This window comes from Ambystoma mexicanum, chromosome 5q, assembly GCF_040938575.1.
Source record: "Ambystoma mexicanum isolate Mex_15411 chromosome 5q, UKY_AmexF1_1, whole genome shotgun sequence".
NCBI lineage: Eukaryota > Metazoa > Chordata > Amphibia > Caudata > Ambystomatidae > Ambystoma > Ambystoma mexicanum.
Genome location: NC_090933.1, coordinates 414,188,353 through 414,202,255, shown reverse-complemented (window position 1 = coordinate 414,202,255; position 13,903 = coordinate 414,188,353). Strand labels below are relative to the sequence as shown.

Here is a 13,903-nt window from a genome sequence, read left to right as displayed (position 1 = left end):
AGCGAACATTGTGTAAAGACTGTCTGAAACCTGGAAGCCTGTGGAAGGGAGTCATTCCCCCTAGCCATGATGTGAATTGTACCAAGCCATACCAGCGGATGGGAGTCATTCCCCCTGGTTCTATTAGAAATTATACAGAGCCACACCAGGAGAAGGGCACCATTCTACTGGAGAGAACATTGTGTAAAGACTGTCTGAAGCCTGCGGAAGGTAGTCATTCCCCCTGGTATATTTGTTTTGAAGGAACATTTTGTTGAACCCCATCCATTAAGCAGGAGAACAGAGCCATTCTCCTTAAAGAAGGAACTTTCTGTAGTTACCTTTTTAGTTGTAGTGTGAGGGACAGAAGTAGGTTTTGACACAGGACAATGGAATATACTTTAACGGACGATCTGACGGACCCTTTTAGTATTAGTTCTGTGGCAGGGAAACCCCTCTTAGAAGTTAGGGATAGTAAGGATCCTTCTCATTTCAAAATGAAAGTCTATAACCAAAACCATGCCACCTTAGTGTTGCATCCTTTTCCGACACCCTTACACCATTAATGTAGCTGCCGCGTTCCCAGCAGGACGAGACCGCATGGAGAGTTGCAACATGGAGGGCCAGAGAAGTCTGGGGGTTGGGAGGGGCAGTCGAGAGCATACCCCAGGATGGGGTGAACGAAGCCAATCAAACGCAAGGACAAGAGAAGCCAACAGCCCAGCTGGGGCTAAAAGAAGCACCTCTGTGAGGGGTGAGAGAAGCTGAGAATACGAAATCGCTGAGAAGCCCAAAACCTACAAGGGGCAAGTCAAGAAACTACTCCAGAAAGGGGTGAACGAACACCAGGAAGCACAAAGGCAAGAGAAGCCTGCAGCCAAACCAATGCTAAAAGAAGAAATACATCTGTGTGGGATGAACTATGCAGAGTAGTCACACATGTGAGAGATGCCACAAGCCCACATGTGGCTATGAGAAGGAACCAACGAGGAACAATAAAAGAAACTGAACGGTACCCAGGAAACCTGGCATCCAATCGAGGTTGCCAGGAGTCCGAGGCAAGGAAGGCCCAAGAGCGAATATTCTGGAATTTGGGAGTACTGAGATTCCGGCTACAAATCCACTTATCCTCTGAAGAAGGGATCAAACCCGAGGGTAGCACGAAGACATTGTTTTTATGCAACCCTTCACTAGGTTGTAGCCTAGGATCCTTCCTTCTGCTTTTGTAAGAGAATGATAGTATTAGGTTAGCTTAGGTTTAAGGCAGAGGACTGACTTTCAGTTTCCAAGACATCCTGACCAGCACCGTTTTATTATTTATTAGCACAATGACCTCCTCTTTGAAGCAGGGACTAGTATAGGTTTTCGTTTATTTTGAATAAAGTAGTGTTAAAGTATGCCTCGGTGTCCGCCTCCTCTGTCTGACCTACCACAGCGCCCTCAGTGCTCACATGGTGATGGTTGTGGGGAATGGGGGGGTTGGTCCACCGACAAGGGGAGCAGCCGCGTGTGCTCTGAATGTCCTGCCTGGTAGCTTGTAGCAATGGCACCTTTAGAACCGCTCTCCGTCTGTGCGCTCGCGGCAAGCATCGCGTGCAGTTACACTGTGGTAAATGGAAAAAATGAAAGCACTTATCTGTAGAGTTGCTCGAGCAGCAAAGAAAGGAGGAAGTTCTGGCTGCAGGAGGGAGTTAGAAAGACTGGAGCCTCATTATCGTTCCAGGGAGGCCCATGATCTTGAGAGGATTGTTTTTGTTTCCTATTACTCCCCTACGATGATGTGAGTTGCAGGAGCTGTCCATCTATTGTTACTGAGTAGCTGAACAGTTTTATGTTCTACCCTTTTGATGAATGTTTTTTTTTTTGTTTTGTTAGTGCTTCTTGAACTTCTTTCTGGAATGTGAATAAAGCAAGAGAAGCATAATGCTTGCATCTGGTCTTGACATAGAATCTGTAATGCCTTATTCCCAACACACCAGTGTGTCACTATGCTGGCCTTCAACCTGTAGGAACCCACAACAAATGACTATAAAATATGTTGTCTAGAGAAGTCCTGGCTGTCCATCAGTTTTATAAAATGTATGTCTAATCTGCGTTTTCATTGTCATTTTACGTCAATTGTAAGTTTCTACGTACAATTTTTATTTGGCCTTGTTACAAATTGTGTTAATGTAATAACTGTCTATGCATGTAATGTCCAATTAACTCCTATTTGTTTTCCAGTATGTCCTTTCTGTCCTGAAATTCACCTACCCCACCCTTTTTCAGGGGTAAGTATTGCACTGAAATATATGCATGAATTGTCAATCAGTCAAATATGGTGTTTGTTTTATGTTGCAGGGGCAGTGAATGAATGTTAATTTCCACTTTCGGCATCTATGATGTGCTTAAGGGCAGACCATGTCACAGATGGTTTCACAAATACAATGAGCCTGAGACCAGGGGTAAGGTCCGCAAGCGCTGTCCGTTCCCTTGCGAAGAATACCGCTGCTCATCAGGTCATCATTTATTACCTGCTATTCTTTAAAAATCAAAATCATATATTAAAACCACTGTTAGTAACATGAAACATACATTTTAATTAGACAAAATAGGAGAAAAAGAAGTCCAGTGCTTTTCGGAATATGGCAGGTCCTTCACCAGGGACCAAATCTGTCTCCTTTCTAACTACTCACCCCAAATTCAGATTTCCATGTCAATCTGTTGTCGTTTTTTTGGGGTGAGAATATGGACTTGCCGGTTAGTTCTTTTATGACAGTGGCTGCTGTGTCTCAGGCTTATAAGCAGGCACAAAACAATACACTGACCAGCACATACATTCCAAGTGTAATATTACATTTGTCAGAATGGATGTGTTGAGAAGGCTTGAAATGGCCAGCTTAAGGGGATCCCTAGTGCATCCCTCACCATCAGCATGGGCCCCTCCAGCCTAGCAGGGCCTAAAAGCTAAAGGGCCTCATTGCCAGTTGGGCGGTATCCCAGTGGTACATCCGCCAGAATACCACCCAACTGAATTACCATTACCACCACTTGGTCCGGCAGAATTACCTCTGGATTACAAGTGGCGGTGTAAATCCCCATTTATTTTGAGGCGATTGGACTCAGTGTTTTTTTTGACAGAATTACCGTTGTGGTAATTCTGCCGATTTTTTTCAGCAGTAAGTGGGATGATTCACCGCCAGGATTTTTTCGGAAGGTAAATCCTCCCCTCCAGGCCTGACCTCATAATTTGGTTGGCATAATGGTAAAGTTGGTGGTAACGGATTTACTGACAATTGTACCACTTAACACCATACTTGTAATGAGGCCGATAGCCTTGTTTACTTGTCTCCCTCTGGGAATTCCTGAGGGTACTATGAGGGGTCAGAAATGAGAGACGGAAACGAAGTTGTACTGTTTTCAACATTACATTTTTTTTTAAATAAAAGGGTTTGGATAAAGGCCTTTCAGTCCCTATCGTAAAGAGAGTTTCCCTATTTATGAAACCAAAACTACAGATCAGTCTGTGACTTGTCGTCAAAGGTAGGCAAACTGTCCTTGTTTCCAAAACATATCTAACCCTCACACTGAAAATGAAGAACAGAATATGCAAGGTAAATGTCTCTGTTTTAAATTCAGTAAACATTGTGCAAAAAAACAAATATGTAAATCCAACAAAACTATATTTGTATCCAAAGGATGATTCCCTTCCCCTGAACTGCTTCAGGTAGAATATTACAGGTATTAACAGCAGTAGAACATAACACTTCCTTAAAATGATGAAGAGTATTTTCCAAACAATGGTGTTTTAACTTGGATGGCAAAAGTGTCTTTTTTACTCAACAATTTACTAAGGAAGCTCTCCTTGTGTACTCTCCTGCCAGGAACCCTTTTCACAATGTCTTTTCTGTTCACAAACTCTAGATGGATTACTTTGTGTACTCCCCTTCCAGGAATCCCCCTCAGGGCTTGGTAGATCCCCTGGTATACTCTCCTGCCAGGAATCTTTTCCCCAAAGGCTCACTGCCTGATGCACTTCTTTCACCAGGTCTTCTAAGAATCTTTCAGTTCGTTTTCTTTTTTAAGTATAACACAGTTGTAGTACTTCACTGTTTAATATTTATACATATCTTGCCTTTCAATTGCTTCATTAAAGTTAATTTGCTAATGCCAACCTTTACTTCAGCTTTCCCCATATCGACATTTTATATATGGAGGCTTGTGTATATTCAGTCTCTCTATATCTCTTGTTTGATATTTAAAAGGAATTCCCAATTGTTTGTGTGCCTATTGGTACACCCCGGGGCTCCCAATACTCTTGTGCAGACTCATCAGTGTTAGCTGGCATGTCCGATTCATAGCATACGGCGGCAGCAATGTCCATGCCTCAGGGAAGCATTCCCTGCTTTGCAGACCCTCACGCGATTCTCCTGGTGGCTTCTCCATCATCCGCCAGTGGAACTTCTGCCTTTCACTGTGACTGCATTCTGGACAACTTCTCCACTGCTGCCGGCTTGTCCACGGTTCTTCTGTGGAACCCGCTCTGCTTCTCCCGATCTCTCACCATCCCAGTAGAAAGCGCCTGCTTTCCTCCAGAGTTTGCTCGCGTGCGACTGTCTTCGGTCCTGCTTCCCGCTCTGCCCGTTCTTTATCTCTCGTCTCCTCCTTCTATGCTCTCATTGAAAGACACACCATTTTTAAATATCCTGCACAGCTGATTGGCATTGCAACAACTAGTCTGAACATTGTTGTTTCTTCTCTCCACATTAACTCCTGTGTCTTCTTCTTCGTCCCATTACTGATGTTTTTTTTTTGGAGTTGGAGTCCAGAGGAGTTTTGGACCTTTTTAAAGCTATTTTGCTTTAGGTTTTTGTTCACTTCAAAACCAACATTAACAGGAGATGTTAAGTGAGCATTATGTACATTTGAAGTGTGAATGGTATCTTGTTCAGATTGACAATATGCCATCAGGACTTCAGATGTTATAGTTTCAGGTGGTGGGGGAAATACTGCGTCTCTTCCATTGGAGTCATTACTTCATCCCGATAGTCGTCCCCTCCCACATAATCCTCCCTCATAATACCACCCCCAGGGGCAGGATCAGGTAGCGGCTGCCCTCCCGTGGCCATGTGGGAGGAGATCATCACCGGGAATCCGTGATGACTCTGTAGTCATCACATACCCTTCCCCTAATGTTGCTGGTTATCATAGCCTCTATTGGGAACCGGGAAGTGAAATCTACATTACCCTGTTCTTTTCCTTTTCGATGTTCTGCTGTGAAACAATAGGGCTGTAAATCAAGAAACCAGTGCATGACCCTTGCATTAGTGTCTTGGCAAAGGCTTGGCCATTTCAATGGGGCATGGTCTGTGACAAGTCAGAACTTTCTACCAGTCAGACAATATTTAAGGTAGGTTATGGCCCACTTAATAGCCAGGGCTTCCCGTTTAAGAGTTGCTTAGTTTTTCTCTTGAGGAAATAACATCCTGCTTATATATAGGATAGGATGTTTTATGCCATCATGATTCTGTGAAAGAACTGCGCCTACACCTGTATATGAGGCATCAGTTTGTAGGATAAATTCTTTATTGAAGTCTGCCGCCTTCAATACAGGTTCACTACACAAGATACATTTCAATTTATTGAAACATACTTGATCTTCAGGATGGCATTTGATTTTCGTAGGTTTGCCATTTCTGAGTTTATCTGTTAGAGGAGAGATTATAGATGAGAATTTAGGAATAAATGTCTAGAATATCCAATTTACCCCAAAAAGGCCCTTAGATCTTTATTGGTTTTGGGAGAAGGGGTTTCCTTAACTGATTTGACCTATTCAATCTGGGGTTGAACTAGTCAATTTCCTACAAATAACCCAAGATATCTTACTGCAGACCTAGCAAGAGGACATTTCTTTGGATTTGCAGTAAGTCCTGCTTTCCTCAGGGCTCTTGTAACTAAATACAACTGGTACATATGCTCTTTCCCGGATTTGCTATGTATAATAATATCATCAATATTAGCTCTGCAAAAGGAAGCATAGGGTCAAATAACTTGATCCATTAACCTTTGAAATGTAGCTGGGGCTCCATGTAAACAAAAAGGTACGACTTTAAATTGGAAAAGGGCCAGGGGAGTAGAGAAGGCTGTTTTTGGTTTATCTGCGGGATTAACTGGGACTTGCCAGTATGCTTTTGTCTGATTAGTTGTGGAGAGGTATTCTGCATCTCCCAACCTGTCAATAAGATCATCAATTATAGGCATGGGATAGCTGTCAAATTGGGACACTTTATTTTTTATTTTATTTATTTGCATTTTTACCTTTCTAGAAATCAATGCAAAATCTCCATGACTGAGCTGGTTTAGCGACCAACACAATAGGGGAAGACCATGGGCTTTTAGAAGGTTCCATAATATCACCCGTTAACATGGTTTCTGACCTCTTAAATGATAATCTTCTACTTTGAGGTATTCAATAGGGTTTTAAATGAATAACCTTCCTTGGAGGGGTACAGATACAATTATATATCCCTTTCATTCTTCCTTATTCTGTTCTCTAAATATCAGGGAATTGTTCTAAGAGATCCATTAAGATTTTGGGTTAAATCTCAAGCGATTAATGTATTGGTGTCATTTTCATCAGATAACAGACTAGTTAGCATTACTGACGTGTCTTTGATGGGTTTTTCTCCCCATTCTTTGAGAAGATTTATACGATAGATGTGGGTTTTCATTTTTTCTGTCTGGTTGTGAGACTCCATCATTGGAAGACCCTGTTTTTTCTATAATCTCGTAGGGTCCATGCCATCTAGAAAGCATTTTATTTTCTGAGGATGGAAGGAGAACTAATACCTTCTGACCAAGAGAAAAAGATCTTAACACAGCTTTTTTATGAGGATACTCCTTCTGCTGTTCCTGGGTTCTAGTGATATTTGTCTGTACTATGGATTGAACAGCTGCTAAATATTCTTTCAACCGATCATCAACTGGGAATCGGGGATAACTCTGTAGGATTCTTCACAGTACCCAACTCTAGTGTTCGCACAGATGTTGTACCAGTGTTTTATACCTTATATGCTATCTCTCTCTCTCGCCCCTCCTGCTACTCGTGTGTTCTCTGCTTTCTCGCCCCATCTTCTCTCTTCCCCTTGATATTACCAGCTTGTTTCTCCCTCCCCTCTCTCACCTCTCTCTCAAGTCATTTCCACTCCTCTCTCTTTCTGTTTGCTCTCTCCTCCTAGCTCTTGCTTCTCCTCCAGGTCTTCTCACACTTCTTTTTGGATCACTCTCTCTCTCGTCTCCCCTACCTTCCTCTTTTTCTCTCCAACCCCCACTACGTCTGTCTGCTGTACTTCCACCCTCCTCTCACTCCGCTTCCCACCCCTCGATCTCTTTCTCTAGCACTCACACCCTCCACTATCTACTTCACACTTCCACACTTTCTCTCCCCAACTCTCTTTCCCAGACTCGCACATGCTTACTATCCACTACACTGTCCACTCTCTCTTTGAGGCAGTCAATACCTTATCCAACCCCCACCACTTACCCCCTAGCACTCCTCTTCACCGCCTAGTCCCTTGGTCCTCCACCTCTCCTGATCTCACCTGAAAACCTTTCACTCTCTTGTCTGAGAGCCAGGTTTGTGTAACCCTTCTCTTCTCTTTTGCTCTGCCTTCGCGTTCCCATTGATTTCTCCCATCACCTGTTCCCCTAGGCTAATTGTCCCGTATGCTTTTCCCGAAGGGGTGGGGTTTCGGATGTACAGTGCTTAAAGATCCTCATAAGCACTGCCTGGTTTCCCACATCTGATTTGGTTCCTCGTCTACTGTGCAGCATTGTTTGTCAATGGAGAGTAGGCTTTCTGTTTTATGTACAGTGATTCATGTTTTTTTAGGGTGCTCTGCGTGTTTTTGGTGTGTTGGAATCGAGGTCCTTGTTGTCCAATCCTGCCATAGATTGTTCTTGTCGCAGTGTGCGGCATTCTGATATCCGTAGTTCTGAAAAAGATGGGAAAGATTTCTGTCCAGAAGAGAGGCTGACTAGTATGGTGGACGGGACATTGGTACCAATACTCTTATACATAAGGCACTCTTATGAGTAAGGGGCTAGGGTCCACCTCAACTCCCACACCCACCGATGTGGTAGGATCGGCTCTGCCAGTGCCCTGGCAGGCTGCCTTCCCTAGGTTCAGAGGGGTCCTTGCTCCCGTCTGACAGGGTTATGACTCTGACACTGTCACAAGAGTCCGGAATCTATTTGTGGTTTGTGTGGCAGGAGATGCCATTAGAAAGATGTACATCCATTGTCCAGTGCTATTTCTGGGATTGGTGACTAAACAGGGTTCAAAATTAAGACTGGATAAGCAGGAGCTAAATCACAAGCAGGATCACATCCACTGGGTTTGATGTGCAATGCAGGCCCCCACTTCCATCTGGGGGTGCACTGCTTCTCACAGCATCCTGTAGCGTTTTTGGAGCAGGACCTCCATACTAACATGGCCGCCGTTGCAGCATCCCTCTCCCTACTGAAAAACCCACCACTGCATCAGACCATCAAAGAGCCTCTGCATTGGCCCTCTGCCTCTACATATCCCGAGGCAGCATCTTGCCAGCAGGAGAAGCCGGCAGAGTCTGCCTCTTAAGGCCAGCTCATAAGGCCTTCACACCTGTCTGGCCTGTCCGGCAGAGTATAGCGCATCGGAGCCACACTCACTCATCCCCATGATTGCTTCGTACTCAAATCGAAAATAATCTGGTACCCCTGACCACTGTCACCGCACCACTGCTCTAAATACCGAAATGCGAGGTAAGGAGATTACCACCTACGACTCCTTTCCCTGTCTGCATACTGTTGGTTCAAACTCCATGGTACTGCTGCAGCCCACTTGCTTATCCGAATTGCCCTATCCTCACTCACACGTTGATTCGCAACACAACCACTTCCACTTCTTCCCCGTTGCATGCACGCAAGTGCTACCAGCCTGCTACAGCCCGACGTACTGTGGATTTACTCTATCCCCATCTACCTCCAACACTGAAGGCCCCTAGCTGAAATCTTCTGGGCATACACCCCGCTTCCTGGATGTGTTCATCCAGTTCGAGAGCTCTGCCATGCAGGACTGGGGGTAATCGGACAACAGACACTCAGTCATGAACGGCACAGACTCCTGACACCGCTCTTTACTCGATCAAAAAAGAAAAAAGACATCATTGATAGAATGCATATCTTTTATCCTCTAGGAAGACCCCGATTTCTACAGGGCCAGTCCAGACTCCTGATGAACACATCCTGCCTGAACCACCATGCAAGGTACACAGCATCTCGCGAGTAGAGCTGTGGTTAAGGTAACTCCATGCAGGGGTGGGACTTCCCAAAAACCAACTCAATAACCAAGGGGTTATGTTTAGCAAGTGATCCGAACTGTCCCAGTATAATGTAAAGCAATAACCAATATGAATAACCAGATGTACTGCAATTAATATTGAATTGAAGAAATACTGACCACACAAACTTAGAAAAAAAAAACACTCTCTGGTTTTTCTCCTTGGTTAGACGGGGTGATGGTTCCCCTGTCCTCCCTGAAATACTGATCCAATGCAGACAGGTTTCGAATAACCGGTCCTGAAGAACATGGCTAACTAGAATCATGGAAACCGGACAACCTTCTACAAGCTGGATATCCCAAAAAACCAGCTAGGATACCGATGAGAAATCATGCTCTTTTAACGGAGAAAGGATTCTCCAGAAAAAACGTTATCTGTAGACTCCTATATTGGAACCAAACTAAGTGGTTATGATTTACAAACCAGACTATCAAGCAACAACCACAGGTCTGGACAACTGAGTCCAGAGCCATTCACAAAACCAATTAGGAGCCCTCGACAACAAAAAAGGTTTTTTTTTATCATTTACGGGTGTATTAAAACCCCTTACATGTATGTATACCTATGTGACTGTGTCTATATCAACGTTTTTTAACCAAGCAAGTGATCTACATCTTGGTGCCCACACGCTTCTATGAAGGTCAATTAAATCATAATGGTCCTGCTACCCATGGAAAAAAGTTCCTCTTAGAAATGTGCCCCTAGTGTTTTGTGACACTGCTCCGCAAAAAACATCAACTACCACGTGTTTAACAGTTGAAACATCACAACACCAGGGGCAAGATCCCCACAACCCTCAACACCAGGTGGACAGGTGACACCACCACCCCATACCTAAGGACAGAAGCCGGCACATGCGGTGTCCCCCATAATGCCATTTTGTATGTCATTACAATATGTATGTGCTCATGGACTTTGCAATGGGAACATGCCGAGTTAAGCTGATCATGGCTTCCCACACCGCTGTATTTCAAGGGTTTTGTTGCGTTAAATCAGCGCAACTTAACTGCACTGTATCTAAGGTTTTTTTTCTGTGTGCGTGTATATATATCCATAACACACACACACAGCAACGTGAGTTGCGCATTATATTTGATTGGATCCTGCCATATGATCCATGGAGAGTGCAGTCTCTCCCTTTTCCTCTTTTTTCTTACTGATATATATCCGCAAAGCCTCTACCGAAATATTGCACTATTGCAATACCTTAGAAAAAGAGTAGTTAGAAGTCTTTGAAAAAAATTGTCTTGAGTCCTGAGTTGCCCACTCCATAGTGTCAAAGGACGCTAAAAACGCGAGGAGAGTGCATGGGGCTTCCTCTTACACCATGAGGTGATGCTCACCAGACAGGACAGGAAAACCCATTAGGGAAAGCATGAGGACCACTAAATACATGATATCCATATTCAATTGCTGTTGGTTCTTATAAAGACCCCCCCCGCTGCTTAAGCTGAAGAGTTTCTGACAACAACAAACAATTCATTCAAAATAATCAGAGACTTCAAGACAGATTTGCCAATGCCAAGGATACTAAACAGGCAGAGATGATCAGAAGAAAAAGTCCATAAGTAAGGCCAGTGTCAGTAGGTCGTTGCATCATGCCAGATTTTCCAACACCAGGGAATGAGGTGAGAAGACTCATCCATTAATGAGGCTGAGGTCCGATGCAGATACCAGAAAATCACTGGACGAACAGACCAGTGTGCCACTTCGAGCTTAGAAGGTGTGAGCAAACGCTGTTTTTACTTCCTTCATGGGGACGGCTGTATATTGGCACTCAATCTGCAATTAGAAGAATAACGTAGTCGCGCTTGGTGTGGCATCAATCTCACTTCTGGGACATGTATTCTCTGGTGCCGTGAGGAAATTGAACTTTCCAAGGGAGATACCAATTCTTGAAATAAGGGACAGATGACTGTGACGTCTGGTGGTTTATGATGGCAGCATCAGGAGTTGAGTCCACAATAAAGAAGAGACCGTAAAATGCGTTTCTCATCGCTTCATCTAGTAAAAGGGAGAATGTTATTTGAAGGAGGTTTGTGATTTTGCTGGATTATGTGTTGTCTGCCTAAGCTCTGAAACAATGGTTCAACGCTGGCCCCATTACTCTGAGAAGTCCTGGATAGCGAATGCTGAAACCCAGGTAGTGGTGGGACCTGATGAGTTGAATGTTGAAACCCCTGATCATGGTGAGACCTGACCCAGTGGACATGACCAAGTGAAAGCTGATGATCCAGATCATGGTGAGACCTGCCTAAAGGAAATATTGATCACCTAGCTCATGAAGAGATCCATTTATGTGAAAGCAGAACATCTTGATGGGACCTAGTTTTTATTTTAGTTTTTTTTACTTTTTATTGGCATTTTAATAAACAAAAACACGAAACTTCATACGTTAGATATGAAGCTTGTCTCATACAAATGGAAGCCGACCAGCATGCACACCACACACACCATGCTGCAACACCTCCCCTCTTTTCCCACACCTCATTAGCTCCCTCCCCTTGCTGCCTTTGCATATTCCCAGTCCTTATTTACCACGACCATTGTCCACTGCTCTCATCCTGCAGGCCTCCATTCATGTCCTGAGGCTGGTCTTTGCCATCCCAAAATCTTTGGACCAAGAAACACTGCAACTTTGTTCGATTATGCAATATATTCGACAGCATCAACTAGTACCTCCCTGCCCTCCCCATCTCCATCCCGTACCAGCTGTCAGTTCAAATATCTGCTGCTATGTGCAATTTCAACCATGGGGTCCTGGGGGAAGTGCATCCGATGGGGGAAACATTGCTTGTACAATACGTCTCACAAATTCACATCCTCACACCCTTCTCCTGGCCCACTTTGCGCTGTCCTGCGCCAGGCAGCAGATTCCGCCAAGGCCCATTTTCTCAGATCGGCCCGCCACGCTTCTATCCTAGGTCCCTTTGGTGCCTTCCAGGCCATTGCTATCTTCTGTTAAGCAAGTGTACAAATGAGGTCCTTCATGCGGGTGATATGTTTTGCATGCCTACCACTTCTAGGTTAAAGAACCAACAAGCATGCCTCAGGGGACCCTGTCCGCATGGATATCCCTGCGCTAACAGCACTAGTCGCTACCTACCGCCAAAACCCACTAACAACCGGGCAGGACCAGAGCATATGGAAAATGTTGGCAATCTCACATTGGCATCAGGGACATTTTAGAGTTTCTGCACTCTTAAATTTCGAAAGGGTCAGGTAGCACCTATGCAGTATATACAATGGAATCAACTTAAACCTGGAGTTCCTAGACACTTGTTTGGTGTACTCCAATACTCGCAGCCACTCAGCCTTGGTTAACTCTCATCCAACATCAGCCTCCCACCTTTCACGCACTCAATGTCCCAATGTCTCACGTGGTGACAGCAATGCTTCATATAATCTGGAGAACGTGTGTCGGCCGCATCATACAATTTGCCTAACATCTGATCGTCCGCCATGCTATTATTGAAGTTTACCCACGTCCTCTGTATATTCTTGATCAAGGTCTGGTGTATCAAGAACTGTCCCATATGTATGCCAGCGTTTTTCATTAATATTCAAATATTCCGCTATCCTTCCCATAGACCTGTAAGTCCCCTATGGTAGCAATGGCATGTGTTTCCCAATACCGCCTTATCTCCAACTTAGAGTCTGGCCCCTTCCATGCAAATGCTACCAGCGGGTTATTCGGGGAGTATTGGTTTCGTAATTCCCACCAATTTACATACCCTGAGCCATATCATCATACCCAATGAGCCAGGGCATCTTTGTGGCATCTACGTCTGTCACCCACAGGACTTCTTTTAAGAAATATTGTCCAATTAACTGCTGCAGAAGCCCTGAGTCTAGCGTGGCCTTGTCTGCCAGCCAGCTAGTAACAAACTGTAACTGTCCCGCTAGGTAGTAAAACTCAAAATTAAGTGCTCTAACTTCCCCTTGAGCATAGTTTGCCTGCAAAACATTCAGCGTGATCCTACACCTGCCATTTTCCCATATGAATGTGCGCACCTGCCGGTGCAAGTCTGAAAAACGTTTGAGGGATATATATGGAATGTTGATGAAATGGTACAGCAGACGGGATAACGCACCCATCTTGAGTAGGTCGACTCTTCTCATCACCGATTTAGGGTAATTTTGCCAGAATCTCATTGACCTGGATACACCCTGCAAGGTCTCCTGCGTGTTGTATTTGTGAGCTGCAGCCATGAGATGCCTAACATTGATCCCCAAGTACAGAAAAGACTCCATCTGCCACTGCAGTCCCTAGTCTGGCAGGTTACTCATTCCAACCCTACGGGATTTGCAAGAGGGAATAAGTAAGACTTTTCTCTACTCACAAAAATGCCCGAGAGCTCCCTAACTGACCTATTACATCTAGTATATGCAGCAGGTTTTCTGGCAGTGAATCCATGTAAACTAACATGTAGTCCAAATATATAGATATCAAGTGTCGGACTCCACCCACCGTTATCCGTGCCTCCTCGTAGTTCTTATGCAAGAAGATCCAAAGCTAATATAAAAAGCATCAGAGACAGCGGGCTACCCTGCTTGGTACGCCT

The 13,903-nt window shown here is 44.4% G+C and overlaps 1 protein-coding gene across 4 annotated transcripts in view; it reads left to right on the top strand.

Moving 5' to 3' along the window:
* TMEM241 (transmembrane protein 241) overlaps nt 1-13,903 on the top strand; it is a 1,254,706-nt gene that overhangs the window by 90,151 nt on the left and 1,150,652 nt on the right. For all 4 annotated transcript variants that reach the window (XM_069620899.1, XM_069620898.1, XM_069620897.1 and 1 more), the window contains exon 2: nt 2,203-2,249. In XM_069620899.1, the coding sequence (XP_069477000.1) occupies nt 2,203-2,249 (47 nt within the window). The remainder of the gene's footprint in view (nt 1-2,202; nt 2,250-13,903) is intronic.